This window comes from Eulemur rufifrons, chromosome 16, assembly GCF_041146395.1.
Source record: "Eulemur rufifrons isolate Redbay chromosome 16, OSU_ERuf_1, whole genome shotgun sequence".
Classification (NCBI taxonomy): domain Eukaryota; kingdom Metazoa; phylum Chordata; class Mammalia; order Primates; family Lemuridae; genus Eulemur; species Eulemur rufifrons.
Window position 1 is genome coordinate 73,245,941 of NC_090998.1, and position 14,691 is coordinate 73,260,631.

The following is a 14,691-nucleotide window of genomic DNA, read 5'->3' on the forward strand; positions in this document are numbered from 1 at the left end:
GCTACACATTTGCTTTATCACCTTCCATCTAAGCAGATGAGGCATAAACTTTATCACCACCATTTTACAGGTCGTGAAGAGTGAGTTTTAGAAAGTTGCATGAGTTTTCCCATATCACTTAGATGAGTTCACAATGAGCCATCCATCCCTCAAAGATTGCTAATCTTGTTGTTTACACAAAGATCATCCCAGTTGTGACAAGAGAAACTGAGCTTCCACGTTTTTTTCAAATCTGCAACATTAACTTTAGAGACTCCCCTCAATTACAAATGCATGAGAAAACGATCTCCTTTTCTTCATTGTTGGCTCTGCTAACTAGCAATCATCCTCAAGAAATTCCTACCTGTGGGCAACCAAAGTTCCTTAATGTTTACCTCCAAGTGGAGTTTTGGTTATTTTCATAACAAATTGTCATGAAACTTTTTTAAAAAGTGCAAAAATAAAGAGAATTTGAGGGGACAGGAGAGACTGAGATGAGTGCAGGAGGTATTATTCCACCAAATCTATTGAACCCGTAAAAACTTAAATCATTCTACTAAACTGATTAACAGAAGCTAAAGGGAAAACAGGCAAATATACTAGTGACGTCACTTCTGGGGTAATCAATTACTACTTTGAATTATGAGTGAACACTCAAAGCCTGCACGAAGGGCCGCGAAAGGTCCCCACCACTACTGCCACTATTTCTGTCCGGTGGGTCTCTCGATCTCGGAGGAGGCAGGCCAGGATCTGAGCCCGGCTCTACCTCCGTGAACTTTATACAGAGAGGCTGACACCCAAATCCCCAGTTCTCGCACAAGTGAGGAGTTGGCAGAGCAAAGAACAACTCCAGGTACCTCCTGCCAGAACAGATGCCAGGGTGGAGGAGGTGCTGTTTTAAATGGCACTTCAATCAGCCAAGGGGAGAGCAAATTATAGAGCCTCGCATCCAGCCTCGAAGATCCAACAGCCCGAGAGGGCAAAGGTATTCCCCGGGGAGGGCAGAGAGACCAGCGCTCGGGCTGCGGCCTCCGTCTTTATTTTGAAGCATCACAGGGCTCGATTCTGCAGCATGCTCAGAATGAGCTATTTTCGCCCACAGCCAAAATCAGCAACAGCAAATTACATTGCAAACAATGGCGAGGGCGCCTGCTCTGCGCGGCTCCAAACTCCGGAGAGGCAGCGCCAAGACTGACTTCTCACTTGGGCAGAGCGGGTCCGCCGCCTCCCCGCGCTCCGGCCGCGCACCGCGCGCGGGCTCCGGCCACCAGCCGCGAGGGCCGGGGAGACGCGGCGGCAGTTAAGACTAAGGGGCGGGGGGTGGTCGTCACCCCAGGGACGAGACCCCTCGAGGGCTCGGTGCCGCGGGGGGCGGGATTCCCTCGCCTCCAGGCGCCGCGCGGCAGGCGCTCGCTGGCGGGGAAGGCGGCGGAGCGCTGGCCGTCTGGGAACTCGGGCGTCCCGGACGGCGCGCGGGGACCGCGGAGCGGCGGAGGGCAGGCGGACCCGCGGTCTCCGACGCCCCCCCTTCCCAGCCCTTCCAGCTGGCAGAGGCGGGGAAGTACGGACTCCCGGCAGCAGGGGAGCCAGGGAGCGGAACGCGGGGGGCGAGAGTTAGTTAACGCCGAGCCAAAGCCCCGCCCGGCCACGCCCCGTGGCCCCGCGCGCCCTAGCCGCGGGGCTCCATGCCCCCGCCGCCACCCAGCCCGAGGGTCTCACCCGGCTCTTGCAGCGGTGGTGCCGGCCGGGGTCCGAGTAGGTCCGGTCCACGGTGAGCGCCGTGTCGCTGCCCGGCATCTTGGCGCTCCGGCTGGGAACTTTCCCGTCTTCCGGGGCCGCCGCGCCTGGAGCTGCCCGCCGAGCTCGGGCTCACCCCGGGAGCCGCGGCCGAAGGGGCGGCGCGGGCTGCTGCAGCTGTTGCCGACACCCGCGCGGCCGCCCTGCGCCGCCGCCGCAGCCGCCGCCGCCGCGGGGTGGGGGAGGCGGGGCGGGGAGGCGAGAGTCTCCGCCCCCTTCCCCTCTCCCCGCCTCCCCCTGCGCGCCCCGCAGGGCGCCGAGACCCCTCTCCCCGGGGCCAGGTCTCTGCCTGCCTCCCGCCTCCCTCGCAGGCTGAAACTTGGTCCCACTCCCTCCCACACAGCCCCTCTCTCCTCAACAGATGAGCGACATCTACACTATTTGTTGACTTATTTGTATGTTTATGATAAAAAATGGCTTTTATAGCAAGATGTTGACACTTGCCTTAAACGCTTCCTTTTATCTTACTCTTCATTCAACAGGCACATTATTGGGCAGCTACCATGTACCAGACCCTGGGCTAGAAACCGGAGATTTAAAAAAAAAAGTGGGGGGCGGTACTTTTTTCTTATGATTCCACTGAGCATACAGCATACTTAAACTAAGATCCTACTGTGTTGTGTATTTTAATTTTGCGTGTTCAGCTCACCTTTATGTTCTAAACTACTCGAACGTCAATATATCTTTTCATCTTAGCATTCCTTATTCCCAACGAACCGTCCCTGCCCACAAAGAATTTGGAGTCTAGAAGAAGAAGGGCTGATTAGTGAACAATTACGTATCAGTCACCCAAACCAAAATTGTGAACACCTGGGCTGGCTATGTAGCCTGTGCTAGTAGGAGGCTGGGTTGAAATACTTAAAGTGCAGCTGTTCTAGAGGGGAGCTAGAGCACCATGTGGCCAGCGTGGAGAGGGAGGATTTCCTCCTCCCTTTCAAAGGCTTGAGGGGGAAGGGTAGAGCAGGCTGAAGGAAAATACTGAGCGTAAAAACAGAGGTACATCTGGCAAACTTCAAGTCATCAGTTTAGGAGGTGTCTTCAGGAACAGAAGGAGGAAATGGGGAAAGTCAGCAGCGACTATGCAGGGTTCTACTTTCAAGGGTAAGAAGTTCAGCCTTTTTCTGTGGGTATTGGGCAGCTTCTGGAGATTCCTGAACAGGGAAATGGCAAAATCAGAGTGAATATTTGAGGAGAAAGTGTATTTGATAGCAGTGTGGAGCACGGATTAAAGATGTGTAAAAGACACTGCTTAGAAGGCCACTGCAGGCCAGGCGCAGTGGCTCACACCTATAATGCTAGCACTTTGGGAAGCCAAGGCAAGAGGATCACTTGAGGCCAGTCTGGGCAACATGGCAAGACTCCATCTCTACAAAAAACTTAAACGTTAGCCATGCATGGTGGCACGTGCATGTAGTCCTAGCTACTCTACAGGCTGAGTCAGGAGGATCCCCTGAGCCCAGGAGTTTGAGGTTGTAGTGAGCTGACTGCACCACTGCACTCTAGCCGGGGCAACAGAGCAAGACCCTGTCTCTGGGGGTGGGGGGAAGGAAGAAAGAAGGCCATTGCAAAGCTTGAGAACAGTCGAAATATCCCTCAAAAGGAGATTAAGTAAATAAATGATGGCACATCACCCAGCAGAACATTAGGTAATTGTAATAGAATGAGGCAGCCCACTATGTATAGCTGTGGAAGTATGTCTAATATATACAGTTAAGTGAAAAAAAGCAATATACAGAATTATATGGCATTCCACCATTTATGTAAAAATGGAATATATTAAATATGTATGTGCTTATATATGTATAGCATAGTTCTGGGGGGATAAACAAGATACAAGGGAAATAGACAAGAAACTGATGCCAGGAGAGGGGAAACCAGGTCGTAAGAAAGGCAGAGATGGAAGAGAGATCAATTTTTCATTGGGTGTGCTTTTTAAACTTGAATGTTTGTATTATGGGCAGATATTAACTATTTAAGGAATAAAATAAAAAATATTTTTAAATAAAGAAGGTAAACTTATTAAAACTAACTTAAAAAGAAATTGGAAACCCCATATAGTCCTAAAGCCATTCAAGAAATTAGATCAAGTTTTAAAATACCTGCCCCCCGCCCACTGCACACAGAACTATACCAGGCCCAGAGAGTTTTTCAGGTAAGTTTTTCCAAAGCAGAGAAGAGAGATACCAAATGTTGGGGGAGGGGAGGAAAAGGGGGCAAAGAAGGGGGATTTTAGCTAGAGTGGCCAGAGAAGGCCTCCATGATAAAATGACATTTGAGCAGAGACTTGGGAAGTGAGGGAGCCAGCAATGTAGATACCTGGAAATTTCAGACAGATGAACGGCAGGTTAGGAGCCCTGAAGCAGGAACATTTGAGGAGTGTTCAAGCAAGAGCAAAGAGGCCAGTTTTCAATGGAAGGAGATGGATGAGGTCTGAGACATTTCAGAGGCTCAGATCATATAAGGCTTTTTAGACTATTTTAAGAACTTTGACTTTAATTCTGAGGAATATGGGAAAATTTGGAAATTTTTGAGCAAAGGAGTGGCATAATCTGCCTTTTCACTTGGGGAAAAAAAACAGATCCCAACCTCACATCATAAACAAAAATCAATACCAGATAGATGAAAGACCTAGAGGAGAAAAAACCCAACTTAAAATTGTCAGAAAAAACCCAGAGAATATCATTATTATCTCTAGTTATAAAAAAGCAGGTAACAAAAATCATAAACCATAAAGGTTTGACATCATTAAGATTTTTAAACTTCTGCTCATGAAGAAAATAATAAAATGAAAAGATAAGCCACAGACTGAACTCAAGCTAAAAAAAAATCAATATGCATGAATTTCAAAAACAAAACTGAGAAACAAAAAAAGCAAGCCTTAGAAAAATACTTGCAGTAAGATTCATGTAAAGTTTAAAAATACAAAGAAACAACTCATTTTTTTAGGAAAACAAAGACAGCAAAACTATTAAGAAGAGCAAAAGCATAATAAACACAAATTTCTGGAAAGTATCTGTGGTAGGGAGATGAGGAAGGATTCAGTAGGAGAGGAGCACAAGTTATAAATATGTCATGCTCTTGAACAAATAACTGTTGGTACACTGCATATACATTCACTCATACACATATACATACAATATTTCAGAATAATCTAAACTTTTAAAGGCAACAAAGACTCAAGGGACAGATTTTATGATATTATCTTTAATCCTGGAATTCAAGTCACCAGTGGGGGTACCTTCTCAAATAAATAACTATAATAGCACTTTTGCACATATAAAGCTTAATATAAATGCAACATAGTCTGTTATTATTAAGTCATTATGTCAACTTAATCTTTCAAAGATCCATTCTGAAAATCTCTGGGTTTTCCCCCTCATCTGCCTGGTATCCAGTTGTTTTTTTTTTTTTTTTTTTCAGCTACTTAGGGCCACAGGAAGTAATTTCCTGTGTGTGTGACTATGTGTGTGAATACATTTAGAGAGTCCAGACCTAAGTGAGGTCCCTGACAAAGCAACGTTGGGCTGTGGTTGGTGCGCCATTAGGCATCTACTTTCCATTTCTGTTATTATCTTTGTGTTCCTTAGAAGAATTCCATCCTGGAATGTTGACCTCAATGAGAAGGATGAATTAAAACATTATTAGTCTCCCTTAAATTAACAGAGGATGTCCTTTTTTAGATCATTTATATTTATTTCATAAGTTAGTTGCCCAAAAGCTGCTCTACATTCATACAAAATAATTTTTTAAAATATACGAATGAAATAGCACAAGAGCAAGCTCCCCAGAAAAGAAAGAAAACAAGCAGTGCTGATCACCATCTGGCTCTCCTTTTGGGAAGTAGAACCCAAGGGGAAAATAGACCATGTCCTTTCCTTCAGCCAATGCCTAGGGTTTTGTCAGCCCAAGAGAGAGAATGAGAGAATATGTGCAAATTTTTCCTCTCAGTGTAAGAATTCTGTGCCTCTGATAACTCCAAAAGCCTCTCTCTGCAAAAAGTAATGAAAAATATAATCCTGTTAAAGTGACAAATGCAGTCAGAACAATGTGGAATGCAAAGGTTCACAGCTAAAGTATGAAATAAGAATTTACTTGCAAAGCGCAGGGAAGGAGCACAACAAGGCAGCGTATGCTAAGCACCAAAGAAGTGAAAAAGGTCATTTGAGCTGTAATACTTTAAAGTTTGGAATGATGAGAAAAGGCTTATCAAAAGAAGTAGGATTATACTTAACTTCTGTGGTGCATGTTTGTTGTTTTTGCCTGCCCAGCATCTGGACTTTCTTTTCGGATCCATCCTAACCCTACTCTTAATCCAAATGGTGTAGATGAGGCAGACCACGCCCTACCCTGGGATCCAGGGACTGGTGTGTGATCCAGCCTCGGCCAATCAGAGTCACTGTGACTTGTGCAGGGATAGGCACATGACCAATCAGAGAGCCCATCAGAGGCACCCCTGAGACTTTTGCTGGAACTGCTGGAAAGGAGCTATGCCCTTTCAGTGGGCATTGCTAAGCTGGTACAACATAAGCCTGCTGCTGTGGTGGACATCCTTGCCACCATACAAAGCCTCCCTGGGAAAGCAGAGTGATGAAACAGAGAAAGACTTGTTACTAAATTGTTAGAGAACCAAGTCTAGGCTTTTTTCATTATTTGCTGCTGCACAATAAACCACCTTAAAATGTTCTGGCTTACAACAACTACTACCATTCATTTGCTCGTGATTCTGCAATCTGGGCAGGCCTCCAAGGGAGATGGCTTTTTTCTGTTCCACGTGGCTCTGGGTGGGACTGGGGTATCCAAGATGGCTTCATTCCCATGTGTGATATTACGATATATGTGTGTGTGTGTGTGTGTGTGTGTATAGGTTTTTGTCCACGGTTCCTGGCTCATAACTCCCATAACCCTTGTTACAGTCTTCTGTTATAATGTTGAGGTGCTGTAGGCCTCAGAAACAGCCCTCAGAAATGTTCTGCCCTTTCACCTACTCCTCTCTCTCCCCAAAAATCTTTCCCCTGCCTTTCTGTCTTAGAGCTGGCCATAAAGAAATTCTCTGACCTACTTTGTCTGATTGCAGATCACAAGATTCTCATTTCAGAAGGGGTCCTGACCCATACCCTGGAGGAAGGAATGCTGCAGAGAGGCCAAGAAGAATCTGAACAGACAGGCTTTGCTGGGTTTCTCCACTCAGTCTATTAGTACTAGATCACACCCCCCAAAACCTTGCTATAGATGCCAACATAGTTATGACTTGGCCTACCAGTGGTAGGACAAAAAAAATGAAGTGGTCACTTTATGAACCTTATGTCCTTAGGTGTTTCAGTCCTACTATGGAATCACAGCAGGAAGAAGGAAGGAGACATAAGGAAAGTCTGATTTTGAAGAAGAAAATGCAAACCTCTTATAAAGTAAAGGGAATATATTTCTTTTCATATTCCAGTTTGATTTAATAGTACAGGAAGTGTTCCCTTTGGGGGAAAGATTTCTAAGACAAAAAGTATAATGAGCTTTTTTTCCCCTCCTAAGGATTTAAGGAGACAGCAAAAGGAAGACTAAACCAGATGTTAAAAATTTGTTCTACTAGCTCGAGGGGAATGCATGTTGATTATATACATATATAGGATCAGAAGTTTCCTGGCCTGTTGCAAATTTTAACCACCTGGTTTATAGCCAATTGGAAATGACCACGCTTAACATTTCCATTTAATTTCTAACATAGCATATTCTATATGACGGTAAGGAAACAATTACTGCAATTTATTTAGCATTAGCAATTATCTGGCACAGCAGCCCAAAACTCCCACTTGGCAAGATTTTGGTAAAAAAACAGGAAAGTAGAAAGACTCAACTGAAACTCTGCACGCTAGTGAACTTATCTTCTAATACTCCTTTTTTTAAGCAAATGCAACAATTTCATACTACTGATTTCACCGGAGCAACAATTATTAAAGAGGATTCCATGGGCAGCCTCCAAGTGTTCTGGGAGATGATCTCCAACATTTGCCTTCCTTGCAGACTTAAGGCTATGTTAAGAAGTACAAAAATGTATTTAACCTCATAAAAATTAAAATCTTATGCTTTGCAAAAGGCCCTGTTAAGAGGATGAAGCTACAGATTGGAAGAAAATATTTTTAAAACCACATATCCAACAAATGATGAGTACCTGGAAAGTATAAAGAATTTTCAAAGCTCAATAATAAAAAAAAAAATCCAGTTTAAAAATGGGCAAAAGACATGAACAGACAATTCATAGAAGAGGCTATATGGATGGCAAATAAACACATGAAAAGATGTTCAATGCCATTAGTCATGGGGAAATGTAAATTAAAAACCACAATGAGATGTCACTACATACCTGTCAGAATGGCTACAATAAAGGAGAGTTTGTAACACTTAATGCTGGCAAGGATGTGGAGAAACTAGATAATTCATACACGGCTGGTGGGAATGTAAAATGGTTCAGCCTGTCTGGAAAGCAGTTTGGCAGTTTTTTTATATAACTAAAACATGCAAAATACCATCTGACCCACCAATTGCACTCTTGGGCATCTATCCCAGAAAAAAGAAAACACATATTTATACAGAACCTATATACAAATGTTCATAGCAACTTTATTCATAATAGCCAAAACCTGGAAACAGGCCAGATGTCCTTCAACATGTGAATGGTTAAGCAACTGTGGTACGTCCACACCATGGAATATAGGTCAACAATATAAAGGAACAAACGCTTGCTATGCAACAACTTGGATGAGTCTCTAGGGAATCATGCTGAGTAAAAAAAGCCAATCCCAAAAGGTTACATACAGTATGATTCCATTTATGTAGGGATTCTTGAGATGATAAAAGGAAAGAAGTGTAGAAGAGATGATGAGTGGTGCCAGAAGCTAGGAGCAGGAAGGGGTGGTTGCAGGAGGGAGGTGGGTGTGGTTACGAAAGGGCAACCCCAGGGATCCTGCAGGGATGGAACTATTCTGTATCTTGAGAGTGGCAGTGGATAGAAGCTACACAAGGGATAAAACTGCCGAGAACTAAATATCCACATGCACACACACAAATAAGTCCAAGTAAAACTGGAGCAACCTGAATAAGATTGGTGGATTGCACCAATGTTAACATGATATCTGTACTAAAGTTTTGCAAGATACTACCATTCGGGGAAATTAGGTAAAGAGTACACAGTATCTTTCTGTATTATTCTTTACAATTGCATGTGAATCTACAATTACCTTAAACTAAAAAGTTTATTAAGAATGCATTTTAAATTTAGGTGCAATTATAGTCATTTTCACCAGAAAAACGTGGGGTTTTTGGAGGGAGGGGAACAACACAGCAAATGAAAGTGGTTGATATAGGGACTTCCTCTCTGGAGAAGTCCACAGAACAGCGTTCTTCCAGGTTCTGGGCCCTGCTTGCACCAGAGACGTGGACCAGCTGTAGAAACTAAGGGCAAAGGAAAGACTGAGGGTGGTGCTCGTTAATGTGACCATGAATGTCAGTACCTGGCCAGGGTGTACACTGTGTCTCAACCTCAAGTCAACTACGAACAAGTTGAGGGCCCAGGGCAGTGTTCATTATCCTTGGCCCACCAGTGCTGAGCATAACACCTGGCATAAAGCAGTAATACTACAAGGTTTTTGTTGAATAAATGATTGATAATTAACTCCTATTTTGGTTGGAAGAATATATTAAAGTTCATAGATTTGGTTGAGTTCAAAATGACTCATTACATACTGAGTTTTTTAGTAAAAATTTACATTGTAAGGTTAAGTAGAATTCTATAAGCCCATGTGCTTTGCTCTGTTTTAGGATTCCCATACTGGCTTGAGTCTTTGTTTTATAACATGTACACACAGATTATAACTGCTTTGTTATTTCTAACCTCTTGATGCTACCACTTAGAAGGAAAGAGTTGCACTGTCTGATTACTGTGCATGACTCTTGGCTATCGGCTATTGCCGTTTCCCAGAAGTCCACAACAATGTCAGAAAACAAACATAGATAAAAATGCCTTACTTTGTGCTGGGCACAGAATGTTCCTTTCAGTTAAATCTGGAGTTGCGATGCTGTGGGTTCCTACTTCATGCAGCCACAGAGAAAGCCGTCTCTGGGGATCTCTGGCTGACTCCACTCTGTGCACGGCCAGCCCAGGAGAATACTTTTTCATTAAGCACATGCTGAATCTGAAGGATGAGCTAGCCACACTCCAGGAACATATTGTCTGTGAAGTCACTTTGCTTTTTATCAACTCACTTTGCAAGATAAGGATGGTGGGAAATGAAACTGCCAGAAAAATCTGATGTGATGTTGTTTTAAACAGTCCAAGTCACAGTCCTATGAAAAAAAGAGGATGCTGCTTGCCGAGGCCTTCCTTGTCCACTCCAGTCCACACTCCTCTCTCTCCCTTCTCCGAATTCTGACACTATCTGCTGCTTATATCACTCACACAAACATTCAATTATAAATGATCTTGTGCTGTTACAGGCAGGCGGTGTGCTGTACTGGAGACAGACTGCCTGGATTCAAGTCTTGGCGCTATTCCTTACTAGCAAGAAAGCCTTGCTGCTTGCACCCGTAAGCTGAAAATGACAATAGTACCCACCTCGTACTGTTGTGGAGGATTAAAAGAGGTAATACGTGTAAAGCGCTTGTAAAATAAGAGCTCAGTAAATGTTTGCACAAAACAAAACCTAAAATCTGTCTTCATGTGATATCTTTTTCTCCTTACCAGTAAGATTTCAAGGATTTATGTTGTTATCCTGGAAAGTGGTCTATTGAGGAGGATGCATTTCAATGCCATGTATCATCACCACAAATTCTGTTAACAGAACTAGGGAGAAAGTACGAGCCTTTGGCCAAGCTCTGGGTCCAGCTCTGGACTCAGCGCGTGTCCTCTCCATTGGCCCCTGCCCATTGCTGTTCCTACCACCTCAGAGTCTGGTTGAGAAGGGCAAACTTCCTGCCTTTACACTAACCTTCAATTCCCTTTGTTCCCAAGCACCAGCTCCCACACAGAACATGCTCTTTTTGTTTGTACACTTTGACCAAATAATTCTATTTCTAGGAATTTACACTAAAGAAATAATACAACACAGGAAAAGTTTTACACTCAAAGAATGTATCCTATTGTTTTATAATTCGGAAAAGTTTAAAACAAATCAAAGTCCTATTTATTGCTTATGAAAAATAAAGGACTGATTAAGTTATAATACATTCATACAGAAAATAACTACTGCAAATTATACTTAGAAATCATATGATGAAATGTTTGTGTAATGTTATAAAAATTATGATAATAAAAATCAGGATAACTCTATCAGATTTTTTCTTTTCTCCTTCTTTCTTTCAAGAGACAGGGTGTTAGCACTCCAGGAGGCCAAAGCAGGAGGACTGCTTGAGATCAGCAGTTCGAGACCAACCAGAGCATGAGCAAGACCCCCATCTCTACTAAAAATAGAAAAAATTAGCCGGGTGTGGTGGTATGTGCCTGTAGTTCCAGCTACTTTGCCAGAGGCTGAGACAGGAGGATCACTTGAGCCCAGGAGTTTGAGGTTGCTGTGAGCTAGGCTTTCGCCACGGCACTCTAGCCCAGGCAATAGAGCGAGACTGTCCCCCTAAAAAAGAGACAGGCTGTTGCTCTGTCACTAAGGCTGTTGTATATGCAGTAGCATGACCATAGATCACTGTAATCTCCAACTCCTGGGTTCAAGCGATCCTCCATGCATCAGCCTCTAGACTAGCTAGGACTACAGGTGCGTGGCGGCACCACACTTGTCTAATTTTGCTTTTATATTTTGTAGAGACAGGGTCTTACTATATTGCCCAGGCTGGTCTTGAACTCTTGGCATCAAGCCATCCTCTCTCCTCGGCCTTCCAAAGTACTGGGATTACAGGCATGAGCCATCACACCAGGCCAACCCTAGCAGATTGACAAAAATGTTAAAGTATCATGATACTTAGTGCTGGCAACGATCTGGAATAGCAGCAACTCTCACGTCGAGCCACTCCTCTCGTAGTCTACATCCTAGACGACACACGTCAACCAGGACACATGCACGATAATATTCATAGTGGTAACAGTCCCCATCTGGAAACCACCCAATTGTCATCACTAACAGCATGGATAAATAAATTGTAGTACAGGTATTTCCCAATTAAGGTCAGTCACCTGTTGCTGGAAATCAAATGTTCTACATGAAAATGTTAGCTGGGAGCCTATTATCTTAACTCATTTGACAAAGTAGGGTTTTTCTGTTATATGTAGTCAAACCTAATACTGACTGCTACAGAGCCTAACAAAATGCCTAATGCAAAGTATCACAAATGTTAATATTTCTTGCTCCACCCCACACCCCAAATGTTCAGGGCAACATGGCCAAGAGAAGTCCAAAATATTTTGCTACTGAAGAGTAGGAGAAAAATCTTTCTCCATTTCTTCTGTATCTTCCTATATCGTCACTATAGTACTCCACACAGAGCCAGTCAATGACAGTTATTTATTTGACCTGCCTCATCTGCACCAGACCCTTTAAACACATCAACTCTGAGTCATTGCCAAACCCCCCTTCCCTGCCATCTCTATAATGGAAGGTGCCATTATTTTCCCATTTTACTGAGTAGCAACCAGGGAGTCTGAATAGATTAAGTGATTTGACCAAGAGTACTCAGCTAATTAATGGCAAAATTGGAGCCCAAATTCCAGGTGTTTTTGACTCCAAAGCTCATTTACTAGGTGTATATCCTTGGATGATGTATTTAATCTTTATAGGCCTCAGTTTCCTCAGCTGTAGAACAGGGATAATTGCACCCAGTAAACAATAACTGTCTCTTGGCTACAAGTCTATGCTGCGCTACTGAGAATATGAATGGGGAAGAACCTCAATGCATCTGGAAACTCCACTGTTGTATGTCCCTCCCAAAACATTTAACTCATGTGAATGTGACTTGTGACCACTCCCTGCCCAACCTTTCCCTGCTTCTCCTGAACAGTTTAATGAACACCCACTCTTCCTAATAATCTCACGAAGATGATTTCTGTATTCTAAGCCTCTTGTTTTCTGTTCTTCCCAGGAAGAAAGAAAACAAACAGGGCTTTTGAAATTCAAAATTATATCATCATGATGTTATCCCTTCATCTGAAGGCTCCCTGTAAATCTTTTCTCTTTTCCAAACACTTCTAGATTTTTGGCTTTGCATTTCAAGTTTCACAAAATGAGAAGTCAATTCTCATATCACTTTGGAAGTGAAGGTTCAATTTCCTCCAAGTATTTAGAAGTACTCACTGTCCTAGCTGACAGTTTTGAAAGGTATTCTATAGTTCTATTATTTCTCATTGTGGCTGATGCACTCCCAGTTAATATTTCTGACATTCCATTGATTTTCCTTCCATTAGAAGACACGTCTTTCACAAAAGGAGAACAATCCTGTACCAGGCACAAGATTTAAAGTATCTAATATGGTGTGTACAGGGTACCCAGCAGGCAAGCACACGCATGTACACACACTTACCACACATATACAGAGGAACAAGCAGAAGTTATCAGGAATGCAGTATGTCGGTTTTTCAGAATATTAGCAGAATTTGTCATTTGGAGTTAAAAACAATATTCCTTTTCAACCCCGAAAAGTGACCCTTTGAGGTAATAAGAGAAAAAACAAAGAAAAGATTCAAGACGAGGCAGATCAGTTAATATAGCTCAACTTTTAATTTCTGCTCCAGTTAAATAGGCAGACAATCCATAAATTTCACTGATGTTTCCTAATGCTCCTGATTGCAAAACTATTCTCTATGCTCTACTTGAAAGGAGGCTTTTCTCATTTGTCACTGTTTCCATCTAATCCCTTTATTTATTTGTTTTTGAGATGGGATCTTCGTCTGTCACCTAGGCTGGAGTGCAGTGGCGCAATCATAGCTCACTGCAACCTCCAACTCCTGGGCTCACGTGATCCTCCTGTCTCAGCCTCCTGAGGACTACAGGTACATGTCACCATGCCCAGCTAATTTTTCTATTTTTTGTAGAGACAAGGTCTCGCTCTTCTCAGGCTGGTCTCAAACTCCTGGCCTCAAGCAATCTTCCCACCTCGGCCTCCCAAAGTGCTAGGATTACAGGAGTGAGCCACCATGCCCGGCCACCATCTAATTCTTTTACGAATGGAATCTTACTCTCTTCAATCCAAAAATATCAGAATGTTTTAGATGTAATCAATTGGAATACAGATTATTCAAAAATCCAGTCCAGGAACACCTATTCAAAATACTGTGCTTTAAACGTTCTCCCTCATTTAGATATAAAGATTACTTGTACAATAAATGATTGTCTAAAGCTGCACTGTCCAACATAGTAGACACTAGTCACATGTGGTGACTGAGCACGTAAAACATGCCTACTGTGACTAAGAAACTGGGTTTTTATTTTTTATTTCAGAATATTACGGGGGTACTTATGTTTTGACTATGTGAATTGCTCTTGTATGGTTTGAGTGAAAGTTATAAGTGTGCCCATTACCCGGATATTGTGCACTGTACCCATTAGGTGTGATTTTACCCATCTCCACCTCCCCCATCCCACCTGCTTTATTTCTGTTGAGTTTTACTTCCATATATGCATGTGAGTGTTGATCGATTAGTTCCAATCTAATAGTAAGAATGTGTGGTGTTTGTTTTTCCATTATTGGGATATTTCACTTAGGAGAATAGTCTCCAGTTCCAACCAGATTGTTAAAAAAGGTGTTTGTTCACCATTTTTTATGGCTGAATAGTACTCCATGGCATACAAATACCACATTTTATTAATCCACTCATGTATTGATGGGCAGTGGGTTGATTCCACATCTTTACAATTGTGAATTGTGCTGCAATAAACATTTAACTGCAAGTGTCTTTTTGATAAAATGGCTTTTTTTTCCTTTGGATAAATA

General features: G+C 42.9%; 1 protein-coding gene across 2 annotated transcripts in view; it reads right to left on the minus strand.

Moving 5' to 3' along the window:
* Positions 1 to 14,691, minus strand: part of TMCC3 (transmembrane and coiled-coil domain family 3) — a 268,149-nt gene that overhangs the window by 65,584 nt on the left and 187,874 nt on the right. Inside the window, exon 1 of one of the 2 annotated variants that reach the window (XM_069490484.1) lies at positions 1,699 to 1,891. The exons of the other annotated variant lie outside the window; for it this stretch is intronic. Within the exon in view, the coding sequence (XP_069346585.1) occupies positions 1,699 to 1,776 (78 nt within the window). The 5' untranslated portion in view covers positions 1,777 to 1,891. Of the gene's footprint in view, positions 1 to 1,698; positions 1,892 to 14,691 lie in introns of those variants that run through there. 2 annotated transcript variants of the gene reach the window in all.